The 15,648-nt window shown below is 34.2% G+C and overlaps 1 protein-coding gene across 4 annotated transcripts in view; it reads left to right on the forward strand.

Annotated features, from left to right (window-relative positions):
• The window catches only part of DLG1 (discs large MAGUK scaffold protein 1), a 298,658-nt gene that overhangs the window by 235,127 nt on the left and 47,883 nt on the right, over window positions 1-15,648 (forward strand). For all 4 annotated transcript variants that reach the window (XM_024124264.3, XM_024124272.3, XM_055084660.1 and 1 more), the window contains 2 exons: window positions 7,549-7,663; window positions 12,664-12,840. In XM_024124264.3, the coding sequence (XP_023980032.1) occupies window positions 7,549-7,663; window positions 12,664-12,840 (292 nt within the window). The remainder of the gene's footprint in view (window positions 1-7,548; window positions 7,664-12,663; window positions 12,841-15,648) is intronic.

The raw sequence follows: 15,648 nt of genomic DNA on the forward strand, positions 1-15,648 counted from the left end.
CCTAGAGACTGTCATACAGAGTGAAGTAAGTCAGAAAGAGAAAAATACCATATGCTAACCCAGATATATGGAATCTAAAAAAAAAAAATGGTTCTAAAGAACCTAGGGGCAGGACAGGAATAAAGGCACAGACATAGAGAATGGATTTGAGGACATGGGGAGGGGGAAAAGGTAAGCTTGGATGAAGTGAAAGAGTGGCATGGACATATATACACTACCAAATGTAAAATAGATCGCTAGTGGGAAGCAGCTGCATAGCACAGGGAGATCAGCTTGGTGCTTTGTGTCCACCTAGACAGGTGCGATAGGGAGGGTGGGAGGGAGACGCAAGAGGGAGGAGTTATGGGGACGTATGTATATGTATAGCTGATTCAGTTTGTTATACAGCAGAAACTAACACATCACTGTAAAGCTATTATACTCCAATAAAGATGTTTTAAAAATAAATAAAATTTCAAATCTAAAAACAAAAAAAAAATAAGATTTAAAACGGAATTGCAAAAAAAAAAAAAAAAATCTGAATTGCCCAGAACTCCCCACTCCCCATCCCCAGAAAAAAATTAAGACCAGATGAAACCAGATGAAAAGGTATCCCCATGAACCTCAGATGAAAAGGTATCGCCATGAACCTCAATATAGAAGCAGGTATAAACAAGCTGTCAACAGATGTAAGACCCCATGATATCAGCATCTGTATCCGGAGAAGCAGTTGAAGAAGCCCAAAAGCCAATCTGTACTCATTTAAAAAATGAAGTGGATCTATTGAGAACTGCCTCTGAAACTGTAAGGGTTTTTGCACAATCTACATGTGAGTGCAAGGGATCTGCAATAAGGTGTGAAGAAGCTGGAGCAGTCTGAGCCCCATGACACAATTAACCAGCTATATAGCTCCCTTCTAGTTCAAAGCCCCACACTAAGGAACAATTACTAGGAATAAAATCCAAATTGAGCTGGATAGGGATAATAGAGTCAAAGGATATAGACGGTCCAGATGAGTGGGGGGAAAGAAAGCCCACAAGATCTCACAGTATATGAGATATATCTTTGAACACTTGACAGAAACAGCAAAAGGGAGTTCTAGAGCTCTGGAGATAGAAGAGCCATCCTGATGCAATACTCTTATCTAAAAAAGTTCAGGAAAACGAATTTCTCATAAAAATGAACAACAGAAAAGGATCAAGATTGAATCCAATAGAAACCTATTTGAAAAATGAAAATAAGAATCAGAACAATGTCTCTACAGTGAAAGTATGCCAGAAAGACATGCCCACAAAACAAATGAAAAGTATAACCTAATATTGGAAAACAAGTTAAAGGAAAATGAATATATGGAAGAACAACATAAATGTGTTAATAGAACTCAGGAAATTATTAGAAATAAAGACATTTTATTTCAAAAATTAAGTTTAACTAGAAGGAGCACACAATAGTTATTTAAAGCAAGTAGGTAAAAATGAGGAATTTTTAAAAATCAAAAATAAAGAGTTCTTTCCCTTCCGCATCCTGATCAATTTTGTATTAAAGCCATTAGGTGAAGCATAGCAAGGTAATTATGTGCATTGCAGGGCTGGGAAGGTGGGGGACATCTATGGTAAACCGTTAGGACTTAACCATGATGAGGGCTTCCACACAAGCAACTGTCCTGGTGTGAGGAGTTGGAGCCTGAGCAGAGTGAGATGGTTACACGTGGGACTGGTCAGAGCCCAGTCTGGAAAGTAGATGGTACTAGAAGCAGAAGGCTAGTTACAACATACAGAGAGATTGATCAAAGGAATATATATTTTAAGGGTAATGTTGTCTGTGGTTTTCAATGTTGGAGAAGAGAGTTATAAATATTGAAAGGGAGAAAACTAAATATAGACCCTATATTATTAGATTAGACTTGGAGAAATTTTTATGAACATACTGTTTTCAGTTTACATAATATAAACATATAGTTATAAATGTGTATCTATTTTACATATATATATATGCAATTCCCTGGCTGTATCCACTGAGAAGGCCTGGATTCAGTGCCACCCCAGTAGCAATGAGCACACCTAAGCCTCAGATCTTAGCTTCTAAATACTATTCCCCATCTAAATTACCAAGGCTGTTTGGATAAATGGCCTGTTCCAGGAGTGGGGCAGGGAAATATTACAGATTACTCTGTAATATTTTATGCCAGAAAGGAAGGAAGTGCTCAAGGAATGATGGAGGCATGTCAAAGGGCACATAATCCAATTTGAAAGGGTTCCCACTGGCCAAATTGGGAACAATTTGAACATCAAATTGATGATAATAATACCTGATAGTAATCCACTGAATAAACTCAGATATCATGGGTCTTTATTAATATAAATAAATGAATTAATTGAAAGTTTGATGAGAATGGAGATGTGTATATGGTTTCAATAACTTGCTATTTGCAAATGGAAAAAAAGAGTAATATTGCAGTAGAGTAACCTGGCAGACACAACCTTCATCAAGTGCTGAAAGTTTATAGCATCAGTAATGGGACGAATCAAAAATGTATACCACCTGGTAGGGTGCATTAAAAAGAACATACATCTCTTCTGTGACATTCCTGCCAAAGTTGCAGGACTAATCATGTGGGAACATCAGACAAATCTAAAGAGACATTCTACAAAATAATTGGCCTCTAATTTTCAACAGTAGCAAGATTACAAAGTCAAGGAGAGACTGAGAAACTGCTCTGACTGGAGGAGACTTTAAAAATATGACAATTTTAATGCCTATATGCTCTGATATAACTCATGGTTTCGAAATGGATCCTTTTGCTATTAAGGGTATTATTGGGGCAACTTCAGTGGGATGTGAGCATTAGATGTAGTAATGTATTAACATTGCTTTCTTGATTTTGATGGTTTTGTGATTGTATAAGAAAATATCTTTATTTGTAGGCATTACATACTGAGAATTCAAGAGTGACATCAGAGTAGCATGTTACTCTCAAATGGTTCAGGAAAGTTTGTGATTGCTTCAATCTTTAAAAATATATTAATTTTTTAAAAAGAATAAGAAAGGGTTTGAGAGTGACAGATGTAGAAAGTAGGCAGAGAATATTCAACATGCATATAATAGTCTCATAGGAAAAAACCAAAACAGTACAACAAAACAAATAATAAAAATATATAAACAAGAAAACTTTTCTGAAATTAAAAATAATAATTTAAGCTACATATCGAAAGGACAATCCAGGTACCTAAGGTAATAACCATCACTGAGAAACATTCTAATAAAATTATTGGAATTAAGAGAAAAAAATTTGGTGAAATTCCAGGCCCCCAAAAAATGTTTTTTAAGGAAAAGAAAATGAGGTTGTCATCAGAACTTCATCCTACATCGTTTATAAGAGACAATGGAGTTAACATACTTAAGAATCAAAGAAAGAAACTGTGAATCAAACAGGCTTGAAATATAAAGACTGCAATCAAATGTATCAACAAAGAATTAGGATGATATGGTTCACATAAACCCTTCCTGAGGAGAATGACCAAACTTCAGACACCAAAAATGGAGGAGATGCTGACACAAAGACTGGTGTTAGTAATTAAGATAGTTATAAGGAAAAGAATGTATAATATGAAAAAACTGTATGGTATGACAGTTTGGAAAAAATGCAGTTATCAGAAAATGGGGGTAGAATTGTAGATAATGTGAAAAATAGAAGGACTTGCCTGGTGGTGCAGTAGTTAAGAATCCAGCTGCCAATGCAGGGGACACGGGTTCAAGCCCTGGTCCGGGAGGATCCCACATGCCGCGGAGCAACTAAGCCCGTGCGCCACAACTACTGAGCCTGCGCTCTAGAGCCTGCAAGGCACAACTACTGAGCCCATGCTCCACATCTGCTGAAGCCTGCGTGCTCTAGGGCCTGCATGCCGCAACTGCTGAGCCCATGGACTGCAACCACTGAAGCCCATGCACCTAGAGCCCATGCTCTGCAACAAGAGAAGCCACTGCAATGAGAAACCCGCGCACTACAACAAAGAGTAGCCCCCCCCCTCGCCGCAACTAGAGAAAGCCCGCATGCAGCAACAAAGACCCAATGCAGCAGGATAAAAAAAAATAGAATAAACTTTCTGATTGCTTTGAAGTTATTAATATAAAAGGATAATATTTCAAATTAGATCTGGGGAGGTTGCTCATAGTAGGGGGCCAAAAGCCAAACCAAGAGTTATCATTAGAACAACAGAATAAAGCTTCCTAATTTTACATTTATATATTTACTTTTATAAATATTTAAATTTTATTTAAATATATTTTATTAAGTATATATAAATGTTTATAAGTGTTTTATAAATTTATTAAAATATAAATTTTATATAAATATTTTATATATTCATATAATATGATCCCTTGTTTAGGAATCTAGTGTGCGTGTGTATATATATATATATATATATATATATATATATATAAATTTAGGAAGGCTTGTCCTTGTGTGTGTGTGTGTGTGTGTGTGTGTGTGTGTGTGTGTGTGTATATATGTGTATATATATATGAACAAATAGACTGCATGGTGAAAGTGTGTTCCAGTTGCTATTACTTCATAACCACCCCTAAAGCTCAGTGGATTAAAACAACAATCATTTTATGGATTCACTATGTTAGGAATTCAGCCGGAATTTTGGCTTGTATGGTCCTTGTGGCATAGACCGAGGTCACTTAATGGGATTCAGCTGATGGATGAGCTGCTTTGGAAGGTCCAAAATGGCTTCACTCCCCTTGTCTTGGGACTTTGTTGGCACCAGCTAGAAGTTTGGGCTCAGAACTATCACATGACCTCTGAAGAGTGGTGCTTTGAGAGTAGTTGGACTTCTTACATGGTGTCTGGCTTCCTCCAGATCAGGCATCCCATAAGAACCAGGCAAATGTTCCCATGGACTCTTCTGATGTAACCTAGAAAGTCACATATGATCGTTTCTACCACATTCACTTCCTTACAATTGAGTCATAAGACCAGCCCAAATTCAAGAAGGGGATTAGACTCCACCTCTTGTTCAGGGAATGGCAAGGTCACATAGTACAAGAACATGTGGGATGCCAGGCATCTTTGGAATATATAATCTGCCACAAGCTATGTGTGTAAAAGTCATGTATATATATATATTCAACATATGAACATAAAATATAAAACATAAAATAGAATGAATAGAACTGGAGATCACACAACTTCAATTATATCAAAAGTTAATTCAGCTTAATTGTTACAAGAAAACAATTCTCAGATTTGCTAGTAAAGCAAAATCTAACCCTATATAGTATCTTGTTGTACAAAGATAGAGGTTAGAAATAAAAGAACCATATAGCTATAAAAAAAAATGAGGGATGTCTGTATATGCTGCTATGGAGCATTCTTACTGCAATAAGACTACTTATTATTAAATAAAATAAACAATGTGGAGAAATGTGTATGTTACTGTTTATTAAAGAAGGAGGAACAATACATATATGTGTGGGTACATATACATATAATTATAAAATATATGTATAGTTTAAATATACATATATCAAAATAATATAGAATATAAACATATTTGTATGTTACATATATGTTTACTTATATTATTAAAAGTGGAAGGATAAACATTTCTTTAAATGTTTTTAATGACCAGGACAGAGTAGGGTAGGGAGAGAGGGATATTCTTGTTTGATATCCTTGTATTATAGATTTGACTTTAGAACTGTTTTACCTACCTATAAAAACAATGAAAAAGTAAAAAGCAACCCCTAAAAATTGAAGTTGAAAATTAAAATGAACAAATGAACCTGGATGTATATCCAGCTGGCAGCCTTAACACCTAGGAATGAACTATTCCCAGTGACTTTAAAACAGTATTCAACTGTATATTCCTAATAGGCCATACTCCAAAGATAAAAAGAACTAGGAAAGGTAGTTAACTGTTTTTAGTAATCATGTCATGGTTGTAGTTTTGGTGTTATTTTTAGACTGTTGTGAATATAATATGGGTTAAAACAAGTAAGTCGTGATGGGTCCTCTAATTCTGTTATCCTCAGTGTCTTGAGAACCAGGATTCTTCATATGCAAGGAAGTATATAAAGTAAGAAGAGATTAAGTAAAAACCTAATGGCCCTAATTTTTAATTAGAAGAACCAGTATAAACTCAGGATTCACTTCATATTTTTAATCTTTATCTTCACCCATCGATCTGTCTGTATCTTAGCTGTGTCTACATAGACTAAAGATTTGCCATGAGTTGATAATTGTTGAATTGTCAGGGATTCATTTTTACTAATCAGTCTACTAATGTTTATACTTTAAATTTTCTATTATATTTTTAAATGGCAATAAAAGAATATTTTATTACATATTATTGTGAGCATTTAAATATTTGAGTTTTTTGATGAATTGTTGCTTCAATTCCTTAATCTTGGTATCCAGAAAACAATCTTGATGACTGTGGTGAAAGGAAGAGTAACTCAGCAATAATCATTCTTACTCTTACTCTGTCTCCTTAAACTATACATGCTCCAGACAAGTTACTTGCTCTTGCTGTAAGACTGGTTTTATAAAAAAATCTAATGGAATCTGACTTGTCTGTTAGTTGTTTATTGTAAATAGAGAAAAATATGTAAGTGTGTATAACCGTGTAATTGCAGTATTTTTGAAAAAGTGCTTAAACTTTTTGTTATTAATAGGTTTGGTATCTTTTAATGTATGATATAGTTTAAAATAGTCCATCTTCAAAATCATATTTGTTTTTTTTTAAAAAGTATCTTAAATAAAATGTGTATTCCTTCAGAGTGCTTTTGTACATCTTATTTTAACATTTTGAAAATTTATAAATTATAAAATGAGTTGAAGTAAATTTAATTTCATTTATTAACTTATTAAGGCATATTTTCGCATATTATTGACCCTGCACAAGTTCTATAATTTGAAAATCTAGGATTAGCTGATTTCTTCACAGAAAAAGTCAGTAAACAAAGCGTCTAGTATAAATTATTTTAGGCTCTTTTTTTTTTTTTTTTTTTTTTTTTTTTTTTGCGGTACGCGGGCCTCTCCCGTTGCAGAGCACAGGCACCAGACGCGCAGGCTCAGCGGCCATGGCTCACGGGCCTAGCTGCTCCGCCGCATGTGGGATCTTCCCAGACCAGGGCACGAACCCGTGTCCCCTGCATCAGCAGGTGGATTCTTAACCACTGTGCCACCAGGGAAGCCCTAGGCTTTTTTTAAGTATAAAAATTAGAATAAATCCTACTTTTTAAAATTTACAGTTAAATTCGACAGTAAAATTGATACTGCTATTTGATACATGGAAATTGTCCTTTATTAAATGTGATACGAACTTTAAAATAGCATATTGAAAATACTATTTTCAACCAGTTCTAATTCATGGTACACTTAGAGATTGTTAAGTTTTAAAATTTGCATATTGGGCAAAATCTTGTATAGATTACTCTTTTAAGGTTCTGACCACATTTAATCAATTATAAGACAGCTATATTTAATACTTTATCTTCAAGTAACTTATTTTTTTAGAATATAAAATATGAATTTATTTCTCTTTTTTCTTCCATCAGAATACAGTCGTTTTGAAGCCAAAATACATGACTTACGGGAGCAGATGATGAATAGTAGCATTAGTTCAGGTTCAGGTTCTCTTCGAACTAGCCAGAAGCGATCCCTCTATGTCAGGTAAATTTTTTAAATTTCTAATTATTGCAGTCTTTATGCATGCATGCAGATTCTTTCAGGTTTTTCACCATGACTTAGTTTTACTATAGAAAAGTGTATTGCAAACCAAGGAAATTTTTTTATGATTGATTTCCTGATAGTATGTCTTTCAGGAGTTGGAATATTATTATAATTTTATTAGTGAAAGTTATATAACCTCTTGAATAATAATAGTATGATAAAGAAAGACAAAATAAATACAAACCAGAAAATTTTTTAAGTTGATATTTTACTGGGTGACTAGTGTAGCTTGATATGTCATATCATCCAACACTTCTGTTTACCTGTATCTTTTTATAATAAAATATTCTTCATTTGAGTAACATTTAATTTCTATAGTAATTTCCACCAGTTCTTCTGTTTTCACGGCAGTAATTTATCCCTGCCTACCTGGATAGTGTACACCTCTAATTTGTGAGCATTTCTCGGGTCTCGTGGAGTAAATCTTGTTTCAATATCCTTCTCTTCAGGCACCCCATTTAGAGCTTCCTCTGCTCTGCTAAATTTACTGTCATCCAAAACCATGTTTAACTCTCTTTCCTCCTTGTTGTCATCTCTCTTTTATATTTGGTTTGCTGGTGGTGGTGGTGTTGTCGTCATTTTAGTGAGTTTCAGGATGGAAAGGAAATACGAGCATTACCTCAGAGATTTTGCAGGTTTAGTTCCAGACCACTGCAATACAGTGAATATCACAATAAAGCGAGTCACGAATTTTTTGGTTTCCCAGCGTATATAAAAGTTATGTTTACACTATACTGTAGTCTGTTAAATGTGCAATAGAATTATGTCTTTAAAAAAATACATACCTCAATTTAAAAATTTTTTATTGCTAAAAATGCTAACCATCAATGAGCCTTACGCAAGTCATAGTGTTTTTTTTGCTGATGGATGGTCCTGCCTCCATATTGATGACTGCTGACTGATCAGCAGTCATCAATATGGGTGGTGTTGCTGGAGGTTGGCGTGGCTGTGGCAGTTTCCTAAAAATAAGACATCAGTGAAGTTTGCAAACTGACTGACTCTTCCATTCATGAACAGTTTTTCTGGAGCATGCATCACTATTTGACAGCATTTTACCCACAGTCATCTTCTTTCATAATTGCGCTCAGCTCTCTCAAATCCTGCCGCTGCTTTATCAACTAAGTTGATGTAATATTTCCATCCCTTGTTGTCATTTCAATAATCTTCACAGCATCTTCACCAGGAGTGGGTTCACATCTGTAGTTACTTCCTCTGCTGAGGTCTCAGACCCCTCAAAGTCATCAGTGAGGATTGGAATCAACTTATTGCAAACTCCTGTTAATATTGATATTTTGACCTCTTCGACGAATCACCAGTGTTCTTAATGGCATCTAGAATGGTGAATCCTTTATGGGAGGTTTTCAGTTTACTTTGTCCAGATCCATCAGAGGAATCACTATCATAACTAGTAAGTCTTGAAAGTCACAATTACTCCTTGATCCATGGGCTACAGAATGGAAGTTGTCTTAGCAGGCATGAAAACAGCATTAATCTCATTTTACACTTCCATCAAAGCTCTTGGGTGACCAGGTACATTGTCAATGAGCAGTAATATTTTGAAAGAAAAAATTTTTTTTTGAGCAGTAAGTCTCAACAGTGTGCTTAAAATATTCAGTAAACCATGTTGTAAACACATGTGCTGTCATCCAGGCTTTGTTGTTTCATTTCTATAGCACAGGCAGAGTAGATTTAGCATAATTCTTAAGAACCGTAGGATTTTCAGAATGGTAAATGAGCATTGGCTTAACTTAAACTCACCAGCTGCATTAGCCCCTAACAAGAGAGTCAGCCTGCCCTTTGAAGCTTGGAAGCCTGGCATTGACTTCTCTCTAGCTATGAAAGTTCTAGATGGCATCTTCCTCCAATATAAGGCTGTTTTGTCCACATCAAAAATCTGTTGTTTAGTGTAAACACCTTCATTACTTATTTAGATCTTCTGGATAACTTGTTGCAGCTTCTACATCAGCACTTGCTGCTTTACCTTGCACTTCTATGTTACGGAGATGGCTTCTTTCCTGAAACCTTATGAACCAACCTCTGCTAGCTTCGAACTTTTCTGCGGCTTCCTCACCTCTCTCAGCCTTCATGGAATTGAAGAGAGTTTGGGCCTTACTCTGGATTACACTTTGGCTTAAAGGAATGTTGTGGCTGGTTTGATCTTCTATCCAGACCACTAAAACTTTCTCAGTATCAGCAGTAAGGCTGTTTCACTTTCTTATTATTCCTGTGTTTACTCAAGTAGCACTTTCAATTTTTTTCTACTTAGCTAACCGGTTGATGCAAGAAGCCTAGTTTTTGGCCTATCTTGGCTTTCAACATGCCTTCCTCACTAAGCTTAACCATTTCTAGCTGATTTAAAGTGAAAAACCTGTGACTCTTCCTTTCATGTGAACATTTAGAGGCCATTGTAGGGCTATTAATTGGCCTAATTTCAATATTGTTGTGTCTCAAGGAATAGGGAGTCCGAAGGAGATGGGAGGGAGATGGGGAAGGGCCAGTTGGTAGAGCCTTCAGAACACACACATTTATCAATTAAGTTACCATCTTATAAGAGCATGGTTCGTGATGCACCAAAATGATTACAAAAGTAACATTAAAGATCACAGATCACCATAATAAATATAATAATAATGAAAAAGTTTGAAATATTGGGAGAATTACCAAAATGTGACATAGAGACATGAAGTGAGCAAATGTCAGAAAAATGACACCAATAGACTTGGGATTACCACAGGGTTATGCCAACCCAACACAGGGTTGCCACAAAACCTTCAATTTGTTTTAAAAAAAAGAAACCACAATATCTGGCAAGTGCAATAAGGTAAAGCATAATAAAATGAGGTATGCCTGTAGATACATGTAGCCAATCTGCCATAGTTAACCAGAAGTCTTATGGTTCTTTTTAGTAAATTTATTTTTAATTTCAAAAGTAAAAATAAAGTTAAGGCTACAAAAGACTACATATAGTATGGTACCTTTTTATAAAGCTCTGAAACAGGTAAAATCATACATAATTACTTAGTCATCCATATGTGTGTGATAAAACCAAACCAACAAAAAAGGGTAAGGAACAAGGAAATAATAAACACTGTATTCAGAATGGTGGTTACCTTCTAATAGTGCTTAACTCTTAATCTGAGGGAAACAGGATCAAGAGGAAAAATACATAGGTGAATGTAAGTTACTGATAAAAGTTTTGTGTATAGTCTTGGGTTGGAGAGTAGATTAACAGGTGTTCATTATATTCTTATGATTAATAGCTCAAATAAGTATTCCATGAGTTCCTTTTTTTTATTAATCCAAGTACTAAAAGACAAAGTTTAAATGCTAACATAGGGAGTAGAGATTGTGAGTGATTTCTTCGTTGCTCATCGGTAATATAGTTGTGTTGATTTTGTAATTCAAAAGATTAATTTATGATTATAAAAATGTTGAGATGTAGTATTTTCCCTTTTCTCAATATCCTGTGGCATTTGTTCTACCTCTTAAGGTACTTTATTTGCTATTTTATATTCTGTTTATTTGTATCTTCATCATCTTTGTCATCTTTATCTTTGCCATATCTACTTAATTAACCTTTTTAAATAAATAGTAAATTACTAACTATATCAAACCTTTGTATTATTTGAAGTTAAATATATTTTTCCAGTAGAAAGACGTTTCCTTAGTATTCAGAATTTATTGAAGTAATGGCTTCGCATTTATATCATTTATAATCTTTATCTTACAGTTGTAGAATTCTGTCTTCAAATAAAATCCAATGTATTGGATATGTTTTAATATATGTTTAAGTAAGCCTTCCCACTTTTGATTCTCACCTACTTCCTTCACACTGTTAGCCACTGAAAAGACTTGAAAGAACACATTTGAAAACCATCAACTAATTCATTCATTTAGCCATCAAATAATTTCACCCCTCTTCAGTTTTACTTCAAGAGATAGAGTCTTAAAAAATTGGGTAGCATGAAAAGGAATATGATTTGTATCCTAATTTCCCTTTGCCAAATTAGAACAAAAGAATGAATAAATTATATTATAAATGTAATTCCTGGGATCATTCCTGTACTCTAGTTAGAGGTTTTTTGAATATAAGAATTTAATTTGTCACCATTCTAAAGCAATTATACTCCAATAAAGATGTTAAAGAAAAATAATTTAATTTGTTTAAATATTGTACACTAAGTATCAGGACACTGTTTTCTTGTTACCAAATTTTAAAATATTCCTAACATTTTGCAATTACTATATTAAATTAATACAGTATTTTTTCCAAAATGGTTGGCAGCCGTTAAAGTCATCATATCATCATCTGTAGTTAGTTTTCATCATTGTTATTGACTCTGAAAACCCTATTAATTATAGTTTTATGAACAGATGAAAGGAATAGTTAACTGGGAAAATAATCACCCTGTTGATCTAGTCTTAAAGTCCACAAATGATGAATCAGATCAGTCAGGGAATTTGTTTACCCAAGTGTGTCTAGTCAAAATAAAGAGAAGAGTCTCTTTTAATATTTACTTTATTAATTTAGAACAACTGACCAGATTTGTCTTCATTTTAGAATTCAATACAGGTTGCCATTGATTGTACTAAAAGAATTTTTTTAAATTTCTCATACAGTATTGAGAGAAATAAGGTAGTATATCTATTAACATAACAAGTTAATTTTGCTATTTCTTTTTAGTCTCATTGTCTTCTTGTATTGGGTTGGCTGAAAAGTTCGTTCTGGCTTTTCTGTAACGTCTCACAGAAAAGCCCGAACAAACTTTTTGGTCGACCCAATAATATAGCGCAGAATTGAACTTGGCATTATTCTGCCTACCATAGTACATTGTTTAATTATCTACGCAGATTATATATATATTTTTAGGATCCTGTTTATTTAATATTCATAATATCATTATAAGAAATAATTATGGACTTTTTTCTTCTTAATCTAGGGCCCTTTTTGATTATGACAAGACTAAAGACAGTGGCCTTCCTAGTCAGGGATTGAACTTCAAATTTGGAGATATCCTCCATGTTATTAATGCTTCTGATGATGAATGGTGGCAGGCCAGGCAGGTTACACCAGATGGTGAAAGTGATGAAGTTGGAGTGATTCCCAGTAAACGCAGGTAAATATAATTCTGTTACAGTCTTACCACTTGAAAATTGGACAACATAAATAATTGCTGTTTCTTTCAATTTCTTTTACTGAAGTGGTGATTTTGTGCTCAGTTTTATATATTGTGTTTCACAACCATTTAATTTTATTCACTTTATGTTGCAACCAATGACATAGTAAGAGAATATTATGCCCCCAAATAGAAATTTCTCTAAAGCTCCTACTAGTTGCTAAAAACAAAATGAGTATATTTTAAGTCACTGTGCCATATATCTATACCAGTGGAGGGAGAGAGAATTAAAAGCCTCTGTAGTTTTCCCATGTAGATGGTGTTAAAACCTAAATTTTCAGGGGTTTTGATTGTGTGAATTGCCTCCTCTAGACTTAAAAAATGAAAGCATTTTAATTAAATGCAAAATTTTTAGAAATATCTAAGAATGTGTTTCACATCTCTGTTTTCTTATTTAATTTAGAAGTATCCATGCATTCACTGCTCTTTCCTCTTTGCTTTTAACTATTTATTGTAGTGATTCACTCACTGGTACATACTTAACCATCTAGTGGCAAAAGTGGTTAAGTGCAGATTGTCTTTGAAAAGGGTCATCCCAACTTAGAACCCCCTCTAAGGTCAATGAAATGCTATTCAATGTCTACTCCTATGGGAAAGGTATTAAAACATCAGTTCATAATTTCCTCAAAAGAGCTTATTTATGAGATCTGATTCATCCAAATCATTGCCTAAAACTTAAAAGTTTTAAGATAGCCAGTAAAAATTGTCAATGAAACATTAATGTTTATTATAGCCAGTTAATTCACTTCAAGTCCAAGCTTATGACGTAATAAACTTGTTCTTTTCTTATTAATAAGTTGGACTTATTTTGTTAAGAGTCTCTAAAATCGATACTTATGCCAAATCATATGCCTGTTTATAAACCCCTCTACCTTATATATATTTGTACACCTGTTTTTAGACGTTGAAGAGTAGAAATGTTAAAATATTGCCAAGGTTTGTAATTGTGGTTTTGGAATTTATGACTGTTGTTGGCTAGATCCATATTTTTAGCAAGATCCAACTATTTGGCTGGATCTTACATTTGGTGGCAACTCCTCTTTAAGCAATGCAGCCCTCAGCTGCATAACTTTTTTCCTGAAATAGAATGTAGTATACTTTAAATCCAGAAATGCTTCCACTGTGCCTTGTTGAGTCAGTAGAAACCTCACATCTTAAATATCAAGGTCAGAGTTCCTAAAAATTGTCTTTATCCCTTGGAGTCTTGTATCTTGCAAAGGTTTTACATGTGCTTGCAACAAATGAGAAATACAGCTGACTTTGGTAGAAAGAGAGATTTTTCATTTTGTGTATAAAAATTCTATAAGGTTGGATTTTGAAGCCAGAAGTGATAAAAGAGATGAGATATACCTTGAGACCTCTACAGATCCCCAAATTCATGAATAATATTATAGAATATAATTTTCCTTCTATAAAATGCAGTATGAAATCACAACCAGTTATGCCATTTCCTTCTTCATTGTATTCTAAACTTGTATTTTCTTAAATAGAATGATATCTTTCTTAGACCTCTTTATGTCTAATAATAGCACAAGGAATTGTAGTTCCTACAATTCTTAGCTTTCTTTTGGGAACAGTGTTGACAAATAAACACAATTGAAGTCACTCAACTATTTAGTGAGCAAGATAATGATTGGAAAACAAAGCCATTTTGAGTTGTAAATGTTTACTCACTAAATGTTAGTTTTTCAGTGCCCTCAGTAAGTGCCTAGGCAGAATTATAAATTAATTATTCATATCATGGACCCTCAGGATTGCTCTGGAATAGAAAAAAGCAAGTTTTAAATCCATGACTGCTAGGGTTCTTCTGTACCCATGGTAAAACTGTATAGCTAGATAATAAAAAATAAAGATATGCCTTTATTCATAGGCTGTTTTGGTACGTTTTTCTGCTATATACTAATGTAATTGCTATGTTGAAATCAAGGATTTGTAAAGCTTAATTTATATGAAATTTTGCACGATTCATATTGGTGTTACAATCTACACGATTGTAGATCGTACATTTGTTGTAGTTTTGTTTGCTTGCTTATTTCGAAGGTAACATTTTTAACAAGGTTTAAAATTCAAAAGATTTAAAAGCTATACAGGCTGTCTCTTAACCCTGTTCCCCAAGCACCCATTTCACATTCTTAGGGATAACTAAGGTTACCAGTTCTTCTATATCCTCACAAAGATACTTTAAAACTCTATTTTGGGGACTTCCCTGGTGGTCCAGTGGCTAAGACTCTGCACTCCCAAAATAGGGGGTCTGGGTTTGATCACTGGTCAGGGAACTAAAGATCCCACATGCCGCAACTGAAGATTCTGTATGCCGCAACTAAAAGATTCTGCTTGCCACAACTAAAGATCCCACATGCCGCAACTAAAAGATACCGCATGTCGCAACGAAGATCCCGCATGCCTCAACTAAGACCCAGCACAGCCAAATAAATATTTTCTTAAAAAACTCTCTATTTTGTACACTATAATTGGTTACTTTATGTATTTACAGAAATATATCGTTGGAATTAAGCTTAATTTTTTTTATTTCCCTCCTTTTTATTTTCAAAAATTGCAGAGCTATAGAAAAATAAGAGAATGCAAGAATAGAACTTAGAACACCCACATATCCTTCACCTACTTTCATCAGTTAATATTTTACCCCATCTGCTCTCTCTCTAACACTGAGTTTTTAGCATATGTGTTCCATGCTAAGATAACATTTAAACAACAAAACAAATGGAAACCTGGAAAATTGCTAAACTC

This window comes from Physeter macrocephalus, chromosome 1, assembly GCF_002837175.3.
Source record: "Physeter macrocephalus isolate SW-GA chromosome 1, ASM283717v5, whole genome shotgun sequence".
In the NCBI taxonomy this organism is placed as follows: domain Eukaryota; kingdom Metazoa; phylum Chordata; class Mammalia; order Artiodactyla; family Physeteridae; genus Physeter; species Physeter macrocephalus.